At 36.0% G+C, this 17,561-nt stretch overlaps 1 protein-coding gene across 1 annotated transcript in view; it reads right to left on the bottom strand.

The window, feature by feature from the left end:
• Positions 1 to 831: 831 nt before the first annotated feature.
• Positions 832 to 17,561, bottom strand: part of TBK1 (TANK binding kinase 1) — a 37,889-nt gene continuing 21,159 nt past the window's right edge. Inside the window, exons 12-21 of the mRNA XM_070946616.1 lie at positions 15,597 to 15,698; positions 12,582 to 12,645; positions 11,656 to 11,777; positions 11,265 to 11,341; positions 10,676 to 10,715; positions 9,017 to 9,122; positions 8,814 to 8,906; positions 8,300 to 8,406; positions 6,695 to 6,766; positions 832 to 1,621 (exon numbers count right to left, since the gene is read on the bottom strand). Coding sequence (XP_070802717.1) covers positions 1,570 to 1,621; positions 6,695 to 6,766; positions 8,300 to 8,406; positions 8,814 to 8,906; positions 9,017 to 9,122; positions 10,676 to 10,715; positions 11,265 to 11,341; positions 11,656 to 11,777; positions 12,582 to 12,645; positions 15,597 to 15,698 — 835 coding nt within the window. The 3' untranslated portion in view covers positions 832 to 1,569. The remainder of the gene's footprint in view (positions 1,622 to 6,694; positions 6,767 to 8,299; positions 8,407 to 8,813; positions 8,907 to 9,016; positions 9,123 to 10,675; positions 10,716 to 11,264; positions 11,342 to 11,655; positions 11,778 to 12,581; positions 12,646 to 15,596; positions 15,699 to 17,561) is intronic.

Genomic DNA, 17,561 nt, shown 5'->3' with positions numbered 1-17,561 from the left:
GGCCGTGGCCAGGGGGGCTTTTTATCAGGTTCGCCTGATACGCCAGTTGCGCCCCTTTCTGGATCGGGACTCCTTGTGCACAGTCACTCATGCCTTGGTTACGTCACGCCTGGACTACTGTAACGCTCTCTACATGGGGCTCCCCCTGAGGAGCACCCGGAGGCTCCAGCTGGTGCAGAATGCGGCTGCGCGGGTGATTATGGGAGCGACGTGGCGCTCCCACGTAACACCTCTCCTGCGCGAGCTGCATTGGCTCCCGGTGGTCTTCCGGGTGCGCTTTAAGGTGTTGGTTCTCATCTTTAAAGCGCTCCATGGCTTAGGGCCAGGGTATTTGCGAGACCGCCTGCTGCTACCGATAACCTCCCACCGGCCAATACGCTCTCACAGAGAGGGCCTCCTCGGGGTGCCGTCGGTCAGGCAATGTCGGCTGGCGGCCCCCAGGGGGCGAGCCTTCTCTGTGGGGGCACCCGCCCTGTGGAATGAGCTGCCTCCTGGAATACGATTGATCCCGAACCTCCGGACCTTCCGTAAAGCCCTGAAGACGTTTTTATTTCATCAAGCCGGCCTAGCCTAAATGGTTTTTTAATTGGGATTTTAAATTTTATGGATTTGGGGTTTTAAATTTGGGTAGCCAATGATTTAATTCTTTTAATTATCTTAACTTTTGCATTTGTATGTTTTTTAATTTTGGCTGTTCACCCCCCTGAGTCCCTTCTGGGAGAAGGGCGGTATACAAATTAAATAAATAAATAAATAAATAAATAAATAAATAAAAAAGGAAACAACTTTCTAATATTTTATTAGAATGTTTGAATGATTGGAATCAATATATTCTCTGTACCAAAGTTGTTTATTATGAATCTCCATGTTATAATGTTAGGGCTAGGATTTAAAATTATATTTAAAAACACATATAACCTTTTTAACAATAAAAATTATGATTCATTGAATTTGAAATAGTGTTGTCTTAAAGAAAATAATTTTAAAAGGTTTCAAGTTTGCAATTTATTTGTGATTTAGCAAATTAGCAATTTAGCAAATGAAGGCTGAATTTAGCTCTAAGTGCCAATTAGAAAAATTACATTTTTAATAAAGTATCAGCACATCTAGAATAGGAATGATTTTAAAATCCAAAAATATTTCTGTCACAGGTGACAAATGTATATTCACAACAAAACGGGAAATTCTAGATTATCATTACTGAGATTTTATTGAAATTATTTAAAGGAAACCCTCATCATTTTTTAAAGAACATGATAGTTCAAAAGGCCACAATTTTTCCGGTAACACTTACAAAAATGAAATAAGAACTTTTAAAATTATGTCAGTGTACTCAGAATCGCCACAATATGCTGCTACACATATTTATATAGGGGAAAATCTTGATGTTATGGAAAATGTTAAAACTACTTTTAACATTACCAAAACATAAAGTCTACATATTTACAGTATATACATATTTACATATTTCTGTTAAATACTGAGGGAAATGCAAAGAGAGAATATTCTTTTTGCATATAAAAGTTCTTGCTGTGCAAAGTCAATAAAGCTATAATGGTAAATATATAGCTACATACAATCTACATTTCGCGGGCCACCATCCATTGTCAAAGCACCAAACCTAAATTAAAAAACACAATTCAGTTATTACCAATAACGCTATGCTAAATATTACATAACTTAGCTTTTAGACTATCTTAGAGATGTAACCGCAAGGTTATAAACAAAGTAATACCTAAAGTGAGGCAAAGCTTTGAAAGAAATATTGTGCTTTAAGATGGTAAAGGATGTGGATATTTGATGGATTATCTGCTGTTTCTTGCTTTGAAGAAGCAAGAATCTGCTGTTTCTTGTTCTAAACATTCTGTTTACATGTGAACAATGTTGGGAAAAGTTGATTGACGACTCCCACAAATCCCCATTCTGCCATAAGCAGAATTCCCATGACTGTTAACACTTCAACAAACCTTGCCTAGGAAGAACATCGGGGGGTGGGGGGGTGGGAGGCAGTGTGGCCACTTCGTTGTTTGCTCTCACTGCTAAAATTTATTCAGGAAGGTTTGTTTTTTTTAAAAAAATCCAGATTGATTTTCCTTGGGTGATATTCTATATTTCCATCAATCCATCCGATTTTACTGCTATTCTGTCCTATCAATCTATTGGTTTACAGTACAAATTCTGGGTTTTGCTGGCTTGCACTTCTTATGCTATTCATCCCCCCTTTATGTTCGTCCTACTTCTCAACAATTTTAGAAATAAACCATCCAGAAATAAACCATCTTTACACTATTTGTTTCTCTGTTTTGTCTTAGGTTGTAGTGGACTGAGATAGTATGCTTGTGTATAAACACTTTAGGTCAGTGTATTATATCTGTCATAATAATAATATACATCTCAAATGCATTTTTTAAATAAAAAGTTGCACATACAACTTGTGCAACAGTCATTAAAGAGGCTAACACTGCCAATGAACGGGCAGCCTAGAAAAGCATTTAGTCAGAGAATGGCACATTTTCTGAATTTTAGTAAGAGCTTATATTTTAAAAAAGTTGCTGTTATTATTTAGAATCTGACCCATTCTGCACTGATTTATTCTTTCCATATTTCTGCTATATTTGCCAAAAAAAATTACATTCCATAAAAAAAATATAAAGAACTAGAGAGAACTTTCCCATTATAGCATATGCTTGAAACTTGGTTGAGTCAAAGTTTGACTCAAATATTGCCATTTTTGAATCTTGAATTCAAATTGAACTGTGATTGATTTATATATCTCTAGTTTATAAAGCACTGATATTTACGAGATGTCTTACTACCGTTTCCCTGAAAAGAAATCTATCCCAAAATAAGCCCTAGCATGTTTTTATGCATGCACCTTATATAAGCAGTACTCCCAAAATAAGCCCTAATTAAGAGCCGGCTGGCCAGTCTGTCTGGTTGCTCGTGGTGTTGCAGCCATGAGGTGAGGTGGGGTGGAGCTGCCCCACGTGTCTCGTAATGGCTTACCTCAGGGCTCCTGCAGCCAGGCTATCCATGCCTTGACACCTGCCTCGCAGCAGCAGCAGCCATGTGCAGCAAGAGCTCACGTGGGCGCTTCTTCCGCTTGCTCACTGCCACAATGGAGCAGGAGGCCAAGGGGTGGGTGGTGCCGCAGCCGCCAAGATGAGGCAGTTGTTGGGGTGTGCATGGCCTGGCTGCAGGGGCCCTGAGATAAACCGATACGGGCACATGGGGCAGTTCCACACCAACTTGTATCGTGCCCACAGCAACAGCATATCACTCAGCCTCCTGCTCCATTGTGGCTATGAGCAATCAAAAGAAGTGGGCCAGCAGCCATGCGGGGTCCTGCTGGATGGGGCTGTTTGAGCTATTGCCACAAGGCAAGGCAGGTGTTGGGGCCTGGCTGTCCTGGCTGTGGGGAACCTGAGGTAAGCCAGTGTGGGGCAGCTCCATTTCCCTGCGTCACGGCAGCGGCACTAGCACACCACATGGCCTCCTGCTCTGCTGAGAGCAAGCAGAAGAAATGGGAAAAAAAGTCATCCCCCCAAAGAAGAAAAAAGAAAATAAGACCCGGTCTTATTTTCAGGGAAACACGGTAGATGAAAGCACCTTCCCTGGCTCAAAGGTTAAGTAGGGGAAAGTTTGATTAATACTTGAATGAGAGACAAAGAATCCCAGGGCTATAGTAAAATAAAAATATATCCTAGAAGGTGGCAGTGACAAACCAGTGTCAACTAAACTACCTGGACACATCTATGAAATCTGACACATGATTTACAAACTGTTTTTCTTCCATGAATACCCTAACGTGAGTGCAGCCTCCTTCCCCCCGCCCTGCCAAAAAATTGCTGGTATCAAATGAGCCTGTAGAGTTTGTAAGCAATCTAGTGTTTTCCAGATATTTTGGATTACAATTCTGGTAAGACATAACTGACACACCAATAGTTGTACAGTGGTACCTCAGTACTCAACTGCTTCAAAACTTGTCGAATTTGGTCCGCAACCCATTTTGAAAATGTTGTCTTGGTACTTGTTGTTTGTTTGATATTTGGTGCACTACAATAGGAAGAGTGGGATGGCCGTGTAGAATGGACAGGAAGTGACTTCCGGTTGACATCACAGCAAGAACGGCTTGGAAAATAGCGGGCTCCACCGAGTCCTATGAAATCCAGCTGGTAACTGTTGTTGAGAGACCCTATGGGGTCAAAGCCACCTTGTAGGGGCAGCGAAGAAAGGAGAGGCACTTCATGGACCACAAGGAACTCGCAATTTTCTCGTTAGCTCCAAAGCAAACTCTCCCAAATGGCAGCAGGGATGACCGCCATTTTTGGCAGTCACAAGCTGCCAAATCTTATGGGACCATAAGATTTGTGCAGGAGCAGTTCGTGGACAGAGCATTGAAACTGGGTGAGATAACTTCCAACTCTTACTCCATAGATTTAATTTAAGTACAAAAATTTTAAAAAATAATCTCCAAGAGTTAAGGAAGCGGAGATTAGACACACGGAGAAGACTGAAAATTAAGAGGTAAAAGAAATGCCCAAGGGAAGCCTTGAAATACAGAAAGCCTAAAAAAAAAGCTTAAATAATTTGAAAGGTGATTTTTTTGGGAGAAACTTTCTTGCTTATTTGTATTTTTAAACCCCCTGGACTTATTGGATAATCAGCTCTTTTTGACATACTATTTAATTTTGGACTTGGGAGCAGGAGAGCCATCTACTGGAAGAAGAGGAGCACTACAGCGTCAGTACTTAGTGAAAGTGAGGTCCAATACACATAAAGTCTAATACACAAAATAGAAGAAAGTAAATAACACCTGGAAGACAGCCTGACCTTGACTCTATTCTAGAAGACGATTTGGATATTTTGAAAATACTTAATGAGTTTCTTTTTCTTCTTGAAGACTTCTAAAATGAATTAAATTGCAAATAACTAAACTTTATTGAAAATGGCTATTGGATTATGGTTTTGAAAGATCGGAGGAACCTAGTGGATTAATTTGGATTTGGATTTTTAAGGCTACTTGACAGAACATTCTACGGGGCAAAAGAAGAAAGATGATAAAAGAAAAGAGAAAAGAAGAAAAGCTAAATAAGACTTTAAAATTTGGACAATTGGGAAGATATGCAATTGGAAAATCACAAGGCTGTAAACAACTAAAGAATTTTAAAGATTATAAATGTAGGGGATTTGGAGGTATAATTTTGGGATGAATTGAATTTTACTAAGTTGGAGTTTTTAAATATTGAGACTGGAACAAAAAAGGTATATTGAGTAATCTTTATTAAATTGTTACAAAATGGATCTACAGGGGATAATAAAGGCAAATGAAGAAATAATTTTATATTCCTGGGATTGATTAAATTTTGTTAATATTTGGCCTCATTAGTAGCCCTAGACATTTGGGATATTGAAATTATGGTGGAATAATGATATATAAGGTAAAGGTAAAGGTTCCTCTTGCACATATGTGCTAGTAATTCCTGACTCTAGGGGGCAGTGTTCATCTCTGTTTCAAAGCTGAAGAACCTGCACTGTCCGAAGATGTCTCCATGGTCATGTCACCGGCATGACTAAACACCAAAGGCGCATGGAACGCTGTTACCTTCCCACCAAAGGTGGTCCCTATTTTTCTACTTGCATTTTTTACGTGCTTTTGAACTGCTAGGTTGGCAGAAGCTGGGACAAGTAACAGAAGCTCACCCCATAACATGGCACTAGGGATTCGAACCACTGAACTGCCTATATATGATATATATAATATAATTATTTTATATTATTTTATATTAAATTATATATATATATATATATATATATATATATATATATATATATATATATATAAAATATATAAATATATATAATATTAAGCATAGTAGGGGATAACAAATACATGGCACAAAGAAATGTTATTTATGTTTAAATGAATTAATGGAAAAAATGATAAAGAATTATAAAGAGAGAATGGTACTGTTGAAGTTGGAAGATCAGGATTATGCATACTTATTTGTATTATTACTGTTAGCATCGTTTAAAAAAGATTTGACCCAATCAATACACTATCCACAAAATATGTATGGTATGTATTATATTAAAAAATAAAAAAATATTTTAAAAAAGGAGAGAGAATGGACAGGAAGTCAGCCATGCAGGGAAGGTTGCTGCAAAAGTAAGCAGGAGAGGGCCACAGAGGGCAGATAGGAAGTTGGCCATGCTGACATAGGAAAAGGGACAGACAGAAAGTTCTTCCCGGCCGAAACAAAAGGTCAGGTGGTATGTCACGCAATTTGTTTAGTACTTATCGTACCTCCTGAAACCAATTAACAACAAGTACTGAGGTACCACTGTAGATAACAGACATAGATTACAAGAACTGCAATTTGGGGAAATCTGTGGTTGCCTATCCTGGGGCTACATGCTCACTCTATTTAACCCACTGTTTCTTTACATATCTCTTGAGCTACTTGTAGAAGAAAACTACTCTGAATGTTATGCAGAAATACTCCTACTATGTTCTAACAAACATTTATTCAAGCACATGGGGAAACTCCAAATATCTCTAAGTCTTTTCCAGCACCTTATTTCTCATCCAACTCTCTCCCTTCGTGGTTTTGCATTCCATCCAGATAATTCCCTTGAAATCTGACTTCACAGTTCTCTGGATATATGCTACAGCATAGTATGGATAACTGACCTTTCTAAAAGATGATTATTTTCAGCTAGTTCTTTAACAACACCCTCCATTTCTTCTTTCAGTTTCTTCATACTATAAACAGATAAATTAATAAATAGAACCATGTTAAAATAAGTATGGAATGTTTCTGGTATTATTCACTAAACATTGTAGAAGTGTCTTAGGAAAAGTAGATATGAAAAAAATAAATGCCCATGTACAATGGTGATTTTTTTTTGAAAACCATAAAATTTGAACCATTATCCTTATTCATCTGAATATTATTATTAAAATAGATATGCTAGATAACTATTTAATAATTTTGCTCTCCTGCAAGATGACAGTAGAGAACAGTGAAGATACATGCAATTCTCTATAAATTGCTGGGCAACCCCCCTCCCTTGTCCCAGATATCTAAAGCCAGTCTCACCTCTCTTTCTGCAATGCAAATTAATCTAGCAAGTATAATCTAGCAAGTATAATCTAAAGTATAAAGCAGCATGGCGCTCCCATGTAACACCGCTCCTGCACGAGCTGCACTGGCTCTCGGTGGTCTTCCGGGTGCGCTTCAAGGTGTTGGTTATCATCTTTAAAGCGCTCCATGGCATAGGGCCTAGCTATCTTCGAGACCGCCTGCTGCTACCGATGACCTCCCAGCGACTCGTACGCTCCCACAGAGAGGGCCTCCTCAGGGTGCCATCAGCCAAACAATGTAGGCTGGTGACCCCCAGGGGGAGAGCCTTCTCTGTGGGGGCACCTACCCTCTGGAATCAGTTGCCCCCAGAGATAAGGAGAATCCAAGACCTCAGTGCCTTCCGCCGTGCCCTTAAAACCCACTTTTTCCAGCAAGCCGGGCTGGCTTAGGAAGAAATTTTTTAAATTTTTTAAATGTTTAATTGGTTTGTGGTTTTTTAAATTTTTGGGCCAAATTTATATAGATTTTAATTGTTTTTAATATTTGTATTTCATGTTTTTAATTCTGGCTGTGCACCGCCCTGAGTCCTCAGGGAGAAGGGCAGTATATAAATTGAAAATAAATAAAATAAATAAATAAATAAAAATAATATTTATTTGTTTGTTTGTTTATTCATTCATTCAATTTCTATTACCACCTATCTCAAACCAGAGTGACTCTTGGTGATGAAGAATCAATTAAAACCAAGTACAAACACAATACAAAAATATAAATATATGTAGCAGCTGAGAAAAAAATATAACCATAAATGTTAATACAACCGGGAAAGAGGACCCTTAACACACTTGGGCCCCATGGCAGGAACATAACCAGGTCTTGCAGGCCTTATGAAAGAGAAACAGGATAAGGGCTATCTTATCTCTGAAGGGAGAATGTTCCAGAACACAGGCACCATGGCAAAAATGGCACACCTCCTAGTCCCCACCAGCAGACATTCCTGCCAGACTGGATTGGGTGAGTAGAAACAAATGATGCCTCAGGTAACTGGTCACAAGCCAGGTGGTAACAGATCACAAGTTAAGTTAGAGAACAGATATTCCTGACATAGAACTTCTGAAACTGGCAAGATCAATCAGTTTAAGTTTTAGCATAATTATATTTATGAAGAAAGCATATAAAAGTTTCCTATTGGTTCAAATAAAAATTCTTACCCAAGAGTCATTTCCACCAAGGTGTTTGAACTTGGATAAACTGGATTAAATGTATGTTTGATCCCACTGGAAGCAGCAAACATTTTATGGGGCAATGTTTCATCTAACTGCAATGAATGCATAAATCCATGTAAATAACAAAACCACCATATTACAAATATTTATTTCCCATTAATAACCACTGGATTTTAAGGATACAAAAGAATTCCACTCTGGTGAATACTTATCACTGATTGTTACTATTGTTTTACATAGCCTATTAAAACAAGTATTGATCCCACTCATGTTACTAAGCAAATTGCTTATTCCTCGACTGCATTATAGAAATGCAGTGTAGTAATGATTGGATATTTTTCTATATTAAAATATTGCTAAATGTTTCTTTGCTTTAATATTTCTTGTAATAAAAGTTGAGCCAAAATTACCAAATTAATACTGGAGTCTGTAATGCATGCAATAAAAACTCAAGGTGTAGTGGAAAAGGCTATTAATTTAGAATAATTAAGAACATCACCTCATTTACATAGTCCTGGTATTTGGACACTTCTTCTTCAATATCAAAGCATAATTTTCTAAGACCTAGTAACTGTTTCCTTAGAAGAAGCATCTTTCTGGAAAGAAATACAATTTATATGAAAGTATTGTATAACTTTTGTTAATATGTGCTGCTATAATACAATACAGTAATGTTAAATGTTACTCAAAAAAAGGAACAACTTGCCTCATCCAATCTTCTGCCTTGTCTAAGAAGGTTTCATATTTGTTGACACATTCTTCCTTGAACAGAGTCATAGCTTTTGTGGCATGCAAAAATAGTTTCTGCCTGTAATATCCAGAAATAAGAATCAGAATAAAGTACTAATTTTCCCAATTTGTTTGAGAGTTTAAAAACCCATAAAACAGGCATGTAACTAAAGTTCAGGAAAGAGGAAACATTCAGCAATTCACCTTCATGTATATATAGAGCCGTGATGGCGAACCTATGACACATGTGCCACAGGTGGCACGCAGCGCATTCTATGGCCAAGCAAGCCATTGCCCCAGTTCAGCTTTGTTGTGCATGCACGCCTCCCACCGGCCAGCTGATTGTTGGGTCTCTGCCACACATGTGCGAGGGGTTGGGGCACGTGTGGGAGCAGCGCTCACATGTGTGTGGGGGGGTGCGTGCAGGGTGCCACACGCGCATGCATGGGGAGCGGGGCATATGCACGGGAGCCGTGCCCACATTGCGTTTCGGAGGTTTGGGCGTGTGTGTGCACATTCGTGCGCCCTTGGGCACTCGGTCTGGAAAAGGTTAGCCATCACTGATATACAGAATACATTAGGTCCGTGATGGTGAACCTATGTCACACGTGCCAGAGGTGGCACACAGTGCCCTCTCTGTGAGCACGTGAGCTGTCACCCCAGCTCAGCTCTGCTGCACATGTGTGTGCACCTCCCGCCGGCCAGCTGGTCTTTGGGTCTCTGCCGCACATGCGCGGGGGGTGGGATGCATGTGTGCATGCACGTAGGATGCGGCACATGCAGGGGCCATGTGCATGCATGGGGGCCGCGCACATGCAGGGGCACAGGGCACAGGGCGCATGCGCAGTGTTGTGTGCACATTGCATTTTGGGGGCGCACACGCACACACGCTTTGGGCATTCGGTCCGGAAAAGGTTAGCCATCACTGCATTAGGTCAATGTAGTCAAGTAACATATTTTAGTATGTTCTTTCCATGATAATTCAAATTAATGCACTGCTTTATTTTGAATGGACGCAACATAATGGGTTGGCTATAAATTGCTTTAATGTGAACTACTGTAACTTTCAAGACAGATAGATTGTGCCCTTCTCAATTATACATAAAGTAAAAATTAATACATGAAAAAGGATATGCATGCTCTAAAATGCAAATAAAGAAAAAAATTTAAAGAACATTTTAATTTTCCAGTTTGGTTGGATATTTTAGATTATTACTATTTTCCAGTTAAATAATTTTTAACCATTGTGTTTAAGTTTATTAATAATTTAACATTTAATAAATCTTGATGTATATGAAGACTTCTAAACCTTCAGAGTTGCAGAACAGCCAGCTTTTTCTTCAACGACTTGATTTGTATTTTTCCCCTTTACCCTTTCTAAAACTGTAATTATGAGGCCTAGATTTATAAAATACAGAGGACTCATTCTAATCTCTCAATACGTCAATAGACATGCACCTAGCTTATATATGTTTTCTATTTTATATGGACACAATCCAAAAGTCTGAGTAGCCATTTGTTACTTCATCCCTAGCTTCACAGAACTTGTTCCAATTATATTGTTGAAGACAAGAAACAAAGAAAATACAGTACACTACAAATATAAAATCCTTATATAATAAATTGACTTACTTATCAAATTTGTGAATTTGTTCTTCGTTATAAGGAAGTCCTAAAGAAGGAACAATTTAAATCAGATTGGATGTCCAAGAAATTATTTCACATAAATTACCCATACTAATATACTGATTAAGTGCCAGCAAGTTGGGGTCAACTCTTCATGTCTACACAAGACTTTTTTCAGGATGATCTGTCTTCAATTTGGATTTTTAGGGTTCTCAATTGTACATTCACTGCTATTATAATCTAATTCACCCATTTTGCTGCCGATTCTCCTCTTTGTTTCTACTTTTCCCAGCATAATGGACTTCTCAAGAGACTGGGTCTCCCCTTAATGTGCCTCAAATATGATTGTTTGAATCTAGTCATGTATACTATTTCAATTGAAAACTCTGAGTTTATATATTCCATGGCCATTTGTTTGTTTTCCTGATAAAATGGAATTCTCAATAGTGTTCTTTATTGGAATTGCACTTCTTCTACTCAAGAGAAAAACATTTTCTTTGCTTTCAGAATTTTTGCCTCACTAACTCAACCCAGAAATTTAAGAATATTTTGTAATTAATTAAAGCTAAAACAAAAACTAAATTTGACCACTTACTTCTTTCTGCTTTGTCTTTTTTGAATTGATAATAAATATCTGTTATGGAAGTCAGTAGGACTTGCAATCTTTCTGGGCTAGAAGAAAGTAGAATAAAATAAAAATATAAAGATAATGCTGTTGGGCAGTGCTTTTAATTCAAAGGCAAACAATGACTTTAAGCTCCCGGGATATGAAATTGGCACTTTCTGCAACTTAAACATTTCTTTTCCAAGAAACATTCAGCAACTGTTCAAGATACCTAAGCAATCCCAGGAAAAGCTACAACTCCTTTAAGAAGCTTCCAAAACCCCATTTTGGCTTCTAATTGAAAGCACAATTATGTTCTAAACAATGATTCAGGGCAGGATTTAAAAGTTAAATAACCGATTAAAATGTGAATTCTACTTACTTTCTATCTTTCGGATGTGTACCATCTTGATTGGTCCAGCTGTCAGATAGTAAACCACTAGGAGAAAGTTTGTTTTTGATATCCTGAAGACTAGTCTCTATTGTTCCCTGAGAACTAGAAAGCTACAAAAATACAACAAATTTAACTATATATATATACTTTTATAACTTAATAAAAACTATAATTTGCAACATTTACACCAATAAATCCCAGGAATTAGAAAAAGCAGAAAATAGAACTATTGCCAGAGGTCAGCAGCACAACGGTATCTTGTAAAAGCTAAAACTTATTCTAGAACTAAAAATATTTCAAAAATAATTTCACTGGGGAAAAACTGTCCATGGTATCTAAGAATATGTGTCTGCTATGTGTTGTAAATATGTACATTTATATTTGGTTAATACAAATACGTATAGGGCAATTTGTATGTGCTTTGAGAGACAATATAGTTGCAGATGTTGTAAGTATGCAATAAGTTATAAGCCTAAAAAAGGAGCTGGAAAAATAGTAATTTCAAAAACTGATATAACACATATATATTATGTAATACCAACAACACTAGATAATGTAACTGAATGGTACTACATATCAGTAATAGTTTAATAGATTCTACTGGTTCAATATTTATAGATATAATGAGAATTCATTTGATATTAAGAGCTATTTCACATTTTTAAATTTTATTTATAAAATTACCATCTACCTGAATGGATAGTATTTCGTACATGGCAAATTATACATTTCAAATTTGCATAAGTGCTATAAACAATACATTATTATTATTCTCAGCAAGAAAAATACAAATGTATATAAACTTATTTTACTTATTAGACACTAAAAAAAATTCTTTGCAAGTCAATTTCAGTACTCCTATAATTTGAAAGCAACTTTATTGAGTGCTAGAATATTGTAATATAAAGGTTTACCCGTAAGAGTTTTGAGTGTATATCTGAAATGTCATCCACTTCTGATGGTGCCAGATTTTGGTATCTGTTCACAGAAAAGAGAAGACAAACACGAACATTGGTTTATAACTTTCTTTACAATATCACATTTCTTAATGTAACATTCTTGAATAATGTTATTTTGGATCCAATTGGAAATTTATTTGTGTGTGTATACAAACAAACTTATTAGTATTATTTAAAAAGTCTTACTCAAATGATATGTGGCTTTAATTAGGCAATAAAAAAACATGTGGAGAAATTCCAGTAGACATATGCAGCAGTTTTGCTGAATATTATTTCAATATCTTATGCTAGCAGATTAATCATTGTGTTACTGAAACAATATCTGCCATATGATTTATTCTGCTCTTCTCTGGCTCAGGTTTTCTTGGTTCACAAAGCTTCCAAAACACAAATAAATAAAAAATAAATCACTGAATTCCATGTGATGATCATGTTCCACTGAAACATGTTTAGTTTCAAAGCTTTTTCCATAAATTAGGTCAGCAGGCTTGTCTTTTCCAAATACCGTATTTTTCGGAATATAAGACACACTTTTTTCTCCCCTAAAAGGGGGTGAAAATTTAGGTGCGTCTTATACACCGAATGTAACCCTGCCCACCCACTGGCCCCCACCCTTTGGCCTCTGCCTCGCAGCAGTTACCTCCATGCAAGCAAACAGCAAGAAAAAACAGCTCCTTTCAGCTTCAGCACAACCTAATTAGCACAAGTTGATAGGATCGGCCTCCTGACTCTCAGCTGATTTGCTCTCAGCTGTTTTGCTCAGGGCTCTGCTGCTTGCTGCAAAGAGCTAAATTGCTGGAGCAGATTTTTTTTCCCCTTGTGCTAATCAAGCTATGCTGAAAACAAAAATGAAAGTAAAGCAGGCTGTTTGCTGTAACGAGGCAAAATTGCGCAGAGGGAGATTTCTTTTTCTTCTTTTTCCTCACCAAAAAAGGTAGGTGCAAACAATGGGAAATTTAGGGCAAAAGAGGAGAGTTTAAGATTTTAAAACACACACACACACACACACACACACACACACACACACACACAAAAAAGGAGAAAGAAAAAGGCAAAAATAAAAATGGGGAGAAAAAGAAATGAAAGAGAAAGATGTTATACATATTTAGAATTGAAATATGAATAGTAGTAAGAAATAAATGGGAAATCATGATTGTAAAAATGAAATGAATCATAATTAGAATATTTGTCTTTGTATTTTTGAAATCTAGACAATGATAAGTTTTTGTTTTTTTATTTTTTTTTAGAAATATGAATAGGTATAAACTAACAATTGAAATACCTTTAATGGTATATGGTGGTGAAAGTAAAAAGGATTAAGTTGTAGCTTGGATAACAGCTAAAACATTTTTAAATTTAATTAGGAAAATTGTAACGATTGAAATATTTTTAATTATATATTGTGATGAAAGTAGAAATGATTAAATTGTGATTTGGAGGATTATATAGGCAAAACTATTTGGGTTATTGGGAGAGTTTAAGGTGTGAAAATGAGTAACATAAAGGGAAAGCTCTATTTAACTAGGGAATTGTAATAATTGAGATACTATTAATTATATATTGTGTTGAAAGCAGAAATGGTTAAGTTTTGGTTTGGACGAATATATGGGGAAAATTATTCAGTTTATTATTATTGGTAAATATAATTGATTTGTAAGAAATTGGATTGCATAGAAATAATTGGAATATTCATGTTCATATTGATTAATATACAAAAAAGATAGTTATATAACTAATTGATTTATATTAAAATGTTGAATTTGTATTAAACAATTGTAATATTACATAATTAACCAATGTGAGGATGGATATAAAAATAGGTGACAATGGAAAGGGGTATAATATAGAATAGAAGGGAAAAATTTAATTTGATTAAGATTAAAGATGAGGATGAAGGGTAATATTGGTTTAAAAAAAATAGATAAGGAATAAATGTGGCAGAAAAGAAATATAGAAATTGTAAATTTAATTGAAATGACTAAACACTGTTTAAATTTGTGAACCGGCCAAATACTCTGTTCAAAGAAAATACATTGTATGTTTGTATGTGTATTTGTTTAAAAAATAAAAAAAAACTTTTTATAAAAAAATAAAAAAACAAAAAAGGTAGGTGCGTCTTATACTCCGAAAAATACGGTATTCTGATTTAAAATTGAATAACTATGACCGGGGCAATTATGTAAACATGGCTTTAATAAAAGTAAAACAAAACAAAACAAAAAATACATTGTGTCAAAATGCAACTCAAAATAATTGCTTTCATTACATTAGAAACGAGATCAAAATAGATTTACCATGCAACAAACACTATAGCAGTGAACAACCACCATGCTAATCCATTGCTGATATACATATGTACATATACATACATGTACATGTATGTACATGTACATTGGGGAGATGTCTGGAGGTTCACATGTATCTTCATAGATCTTCTTTCTTAGAATTATTTGTGGACAAATTGTGAAGTGCCAGGGAAATCAGGATATCCAGACAGTTCAAATACAGATTTATTGCAAGCTTAAACTCTCTACAAGAATCTGTACTACTAAAGGTCAAAGCAAATTGGCAGTAGATAAAAGTCATGGGAATTCAGGGTAGGCTGGACTTAGATCTCTTGTGGGCATTAAAGGACTAATGACATGTCAAGCCCATCTTGATCATCTCCTACTACACAAACAGTCCATGAAGCTTCCTTTAGCCACAGCCAGCTTAGGACAACATGGTGTGTTGCTTTAATTGTGAAATATTGCCATAATAAATAACAACAATGACAAAAATAGCCATCATCCAGAGGAGAGCAATAGGAATAAATTAGAAACCCTTCCAACTATACAATTCTAGGATATTACACTGATTTTATGATCAATTAGCTAGTACTGCATTTGTGTGGTCAAGAGTAGCACTTCGATTTTCTTGCTTTAAAAAGTAGACAACTGCAGTGTAGATGATTTCTCCTAAAATACTCACATTTTCATAGCTTTTTCTGTATTTCTATTGCAACAGTCCAGCTTGATAACAACCTCTGTCTTTTTGTGAAATGTTTCATTGTATTCTTCTTTGATGAGTTCACTAGAAAACAGCAATTGAAGCTATAAACATAGAGATGAAAGCATCATGAACTGTTTTTTTTTTGGTCTAATGGAAAAATTAAAATGCATATCACCAGTCTCCAGAGGAGAGAATAAGGAATGAAAAGAATACAACAAAGATGAAGTGACCTGGGTCATCTAGTATAATCTCCTGCTCAGTGAGATTGGAGCTAAAGGGAAGTCTGATTGTTGTATAACATCTCCATTGTAGTATTCTATTAACTACTCTTAAATTTTATTACTTAACCACAATATCAGGACATTAATTTGTATATTCATCTTGAACTTCCTTTTAGTTTTAGTTGCTGAATTGAAACAACCCTAGGTTCAAGAGAGAACAAGTCTATTACTTTTCATACATGACACATATTTGGATTTTTGCAGACTGCTGTACTCCTGTCTTAAGTCTTCATGCTATGCAATAAGAGGACTGTGAATTGTGAACACTGCAGTATACTATCATTGACAATTTAAGCCATTATATTCCTCGTTATATTCCTTCTCTGGTCTTCAAATACAACAATTTATCAGAACAAACATTCCTTCAGTTTTTTCAACCTGCCCCAAAAAGAAATGTGAAAGATATTTATTTTTGACTTGCCAAATTTTAATATACTAAAGTAATTAATAAACTCCAGTACCATTGATGTAATTAAGAACATTAAAATTGAAAATATTAAATATTGTGCAAGAATCATTATACTGCATCCACATTATGTCAACTATTTTGACATTAAATAACTATTTAACTATGACTATTTTGATATTTTATATTGTGATATAAAGATTTTTTTATTTTATTTTAAAGGCTACATCAGTTATGAAGAGGAATATTCGAGACTGTATGTCCTCAGTGAATGGAACCAAAGTCCCACATGCACATGCATAGAAGCTATCAAAGAAGCCCCTTCTTCAATTCTGCAGGAAGCTAAAGAACTAATTCTTGGGGAGCTTTCACTTAAAATCCCTTCACATGCCTTGAGAAGAAATCTCCTGATTAAACAATTTTATTTTCCTTCATCTTTCTCATTAGGAGTAGAAAAAAAGGATGCATTTTGCTTTGAATCTAGAACTTAACAATGGGTTGAAAGAAATATGCTCAGAGTTGAATGTTTAACATCTAGGCTTTATAAACTATAGAATCTGATATTATTATTAGCAGGTACTTGATTCGTTTGTTTCCTTTCATCAGGAAAATTTAATTCAATATAAATATCACCTAATTTGCATGAAGTAGTATCTTCCAATTATTGCACGATTGCTTACAACTAGATAAATAGTGCACATAATTCTTTATTACAATATTTCTATGTCTTCCAAAGTGTTTATGACTCAGTTGATTATATAATAGCAATAGCACATAGACTTATATACCATTTCACAGTGCTTTACTGCCTTCTCTAAGCAATTTACCCCCAACAATCTGGGTCCTCATTTTACCAACCTCGGAAGGATGGAAGGCTTAGTCATCCTTGAGCCGATGAGAATCGAACTGCCAAACTGGCAGCCGGCAGTCAGCAGAAATAGCCTGCAATACTGCATTCTAACCATTGCTCTATATAATCATAAAATATAATCAAATAGAATAGAATAGAATAAAACAGAACCCTTAGACAGGGTTGACAGAACCACTGTCAAATCCTATAGAATATTAGAACAGAGTTTTCACAGCTTTGCAAAATGCCTGCAAGGTGAAGGTTCTCCTTGTTTCAGAAAGTAATTTGGGCCCCCATTCCCTTATACTCTGGTTGGGTAGGGATCCAAAACAACTTTTTGAGGGACGTATAAATGTACAGAGCATCCTGATTTTGGAACAGAACGATCATCTTGTAAATACATGGGC

Source organism: Pituophis catenifer, unplaced genomic scaffold (genome assembly GCF_029215685.1).
Source record: "Pituophis catenifer annectens isolate HBS135680 unplaced genomic scaffold, rPitCat1.0.hap2 SCAF_7, whole genome shotgun sequence".
Lineage (NCBI taxonomy): Eukaryota > Metazoa > Chordata > Lepidosauria > Squamata > Colubridae > Pituophis > Pituophis catenifer.
The sequence above is the reverse complement of the archived record's forward strand: the minus strand, read 5'-3'. Positions and strand labels throughout refer to the sequence as shown.